Source organism: Rhizomucor pusillus (assembly GCF_041956525.1).
Source record: "Rhizomucor pusillus strain CBS 183.67 unplaced genomic scaffold VTP01scaffold_17, whole genome shotgun sequence".
NCBI classification, from domain to species: Eukaryota; Fungi; Mucoromycota; class Mucoromycetes; order Mucorales; family Lichtheimiaceae; genus Rhizomucor; species Rhizomucor pusillus.
This window is the reverse complement of record NW_027192159.1, coordinates 2,230-3,938: the sequence shown is the minus strand read 5'-3', so window position 1 is coordinate 3,938 and position 1,709 is coordinate 2,230. Positions and strand designations below refer to the sequence as shown.

The window sequence follows — 1,709 nt, the reverse complement described above, 5'->3', positions numbered from 1 at the left end:
TCATTTTCATTTAATTGGCCCAGATTAGCTCCAACGTGGGTAACAAGGTTTGAAATCTTTGGTTGCGCAAGCAATCCCCCACTATTCTCTCTGTCTCGAAATGCTTGCAATGGAGGAACTGACCACGCAGCTCATTCATGTACAGTCCTTGCTCGTAGGAGCGTCTATCGAGATCCCTGTACTGGGATTGTCACTGCCGATTCTCGAGGTTATGCACGCGATCCTGATCAACTATACATATCGATCGCTGCTCAAGGAACACCACACTCGGATCGGCTGGTACCAAGGACTGCTAGCAACAATTGTAATGTGCGCAGGGGGTGGATCAACTGTCTGCATATTGCGAGGGGAGCCTTTGGGTATCCTGAAAAGCAACCAATTCTGGGGTATTTATGGGTAAATAGATAGCTTGGTCTATTATCATCTGTAGTATTCAGACGCCCAATGACGACACCTTTTGAATGATAATAGGGTTACCTACTGGTTGATGTTCTCCAATCCATACTTTTTCCAGTTCCTCGAATATCTGTTTGCGATCCCCGTAGTAGAACAACTCTTTACTGTTGCGGACGGTATCCTTCGTAACATGTCTATCGTCAGCAACGGTGTCGACGGCGTTGCAGCTAGCATTGGCGCTGACAAATGGGTGGCCCAAGTTTTGTGTGGAACTTTAGCTGGCTGTGGAGGAGGTCTATGGATTGGTAAACTCTGCTGCTTGTCTCGATCCCATATCATCAGTTTTGTTGACTATCCCTCTTAGACGCATTTAAACTGACAAGTGCCCATTGGTCGTTCTCTACTCCCAGATTGCTGCATACAGCTTCTATTGACATGAAGTCATCCTTTATCACGGCCTTGTTCTACACTGTCATGTCCTCGCCCCAGTTGTGCGAGGCGTTTGGATTGCCAATTCTCAAGCCGGAAGCTGCACAAGTTTGGAGTGCGGTCATTCTCACAACTGGCTTGCTCTACCGAACCATTGTATCAAAAATGGAAAAGGCACAGGCACCTTCGGAAATCTCGGACGAGAAGAAGGATAATTAGAACACGCTATGTGACGAGTCCTTTCTTATCCAGTTACAAGATGTTATTCCAAGTGTAGATATGATATTTGGAACTATTGTTAGATAATCTTTGCATAGGATACACTTACTGCTCCAAATCATCAATTCATTAATATGCATATTGATTTTTGAACTTTGAAAACTGCAAGACTCTTGAGAATCGTTTAATACATTATTGACTTTTCTAGATTTGATAAAGGCGCGCCCTATGATAATCGAATTCTCAGACGGAAATGACCATTTCCCACGCACCTTCCACAGAAAGATACAGCCAATGCCTTGAATTTGAAGATGTGCCGAAGCTGCCCACGACAACTGCCAAAAGCCAACTTTCCGTGGAGGCGGCCAACAGCCCGAAGGCTATTGAGACTTTCTAGCCAGCTTTGGAAGAGCGCGTTCTCTTGAAATCATCAGTTTGGAGATGTCTATTATATGCAAAGTAATAAATCGTTAGCATGTGATTTCACTGTAGAGCCTTGTTGACAATTCCCCGGGAATCGGGCTGAAACAAAAGTTATCATGCATAACGTGGCACCGTTCGCCCATTGTTGCTGATGTGAGCAAAATGTTTGATCGTATGTACCGCTTTTGTCTTAATTTTTCCTCAGGATGCGACTACATTTTGCTTTTACAATTGATTTGTAC

General features: G+C 44.3%; 1 protein-coding gene across 1 annotated transcript; it reads left to right on the top strand.

The window, feature by feature from the left end:
* Nucleotides 1-109: 109 nt before the first annotated feature.
* Nucleotides 110-1,044, top strand: VTP01DRAFT_3443 (uncharacterized protein; the record flags this gene model as incomplete). The annotated part of the gene is made up of 3 exons (XM_069382015.1): nt 110-396; nt 472-701; nt 761-1,044. 3 exons carry the CDS (start codon nt 110-112, stop codon nt 1,042-1,044), a joined length of 801 nt encoding a protein of 266 aa, XP_069236185.1.
* Nucleotides 1,045-1,709: the final 665 nt, after the last annotated feature.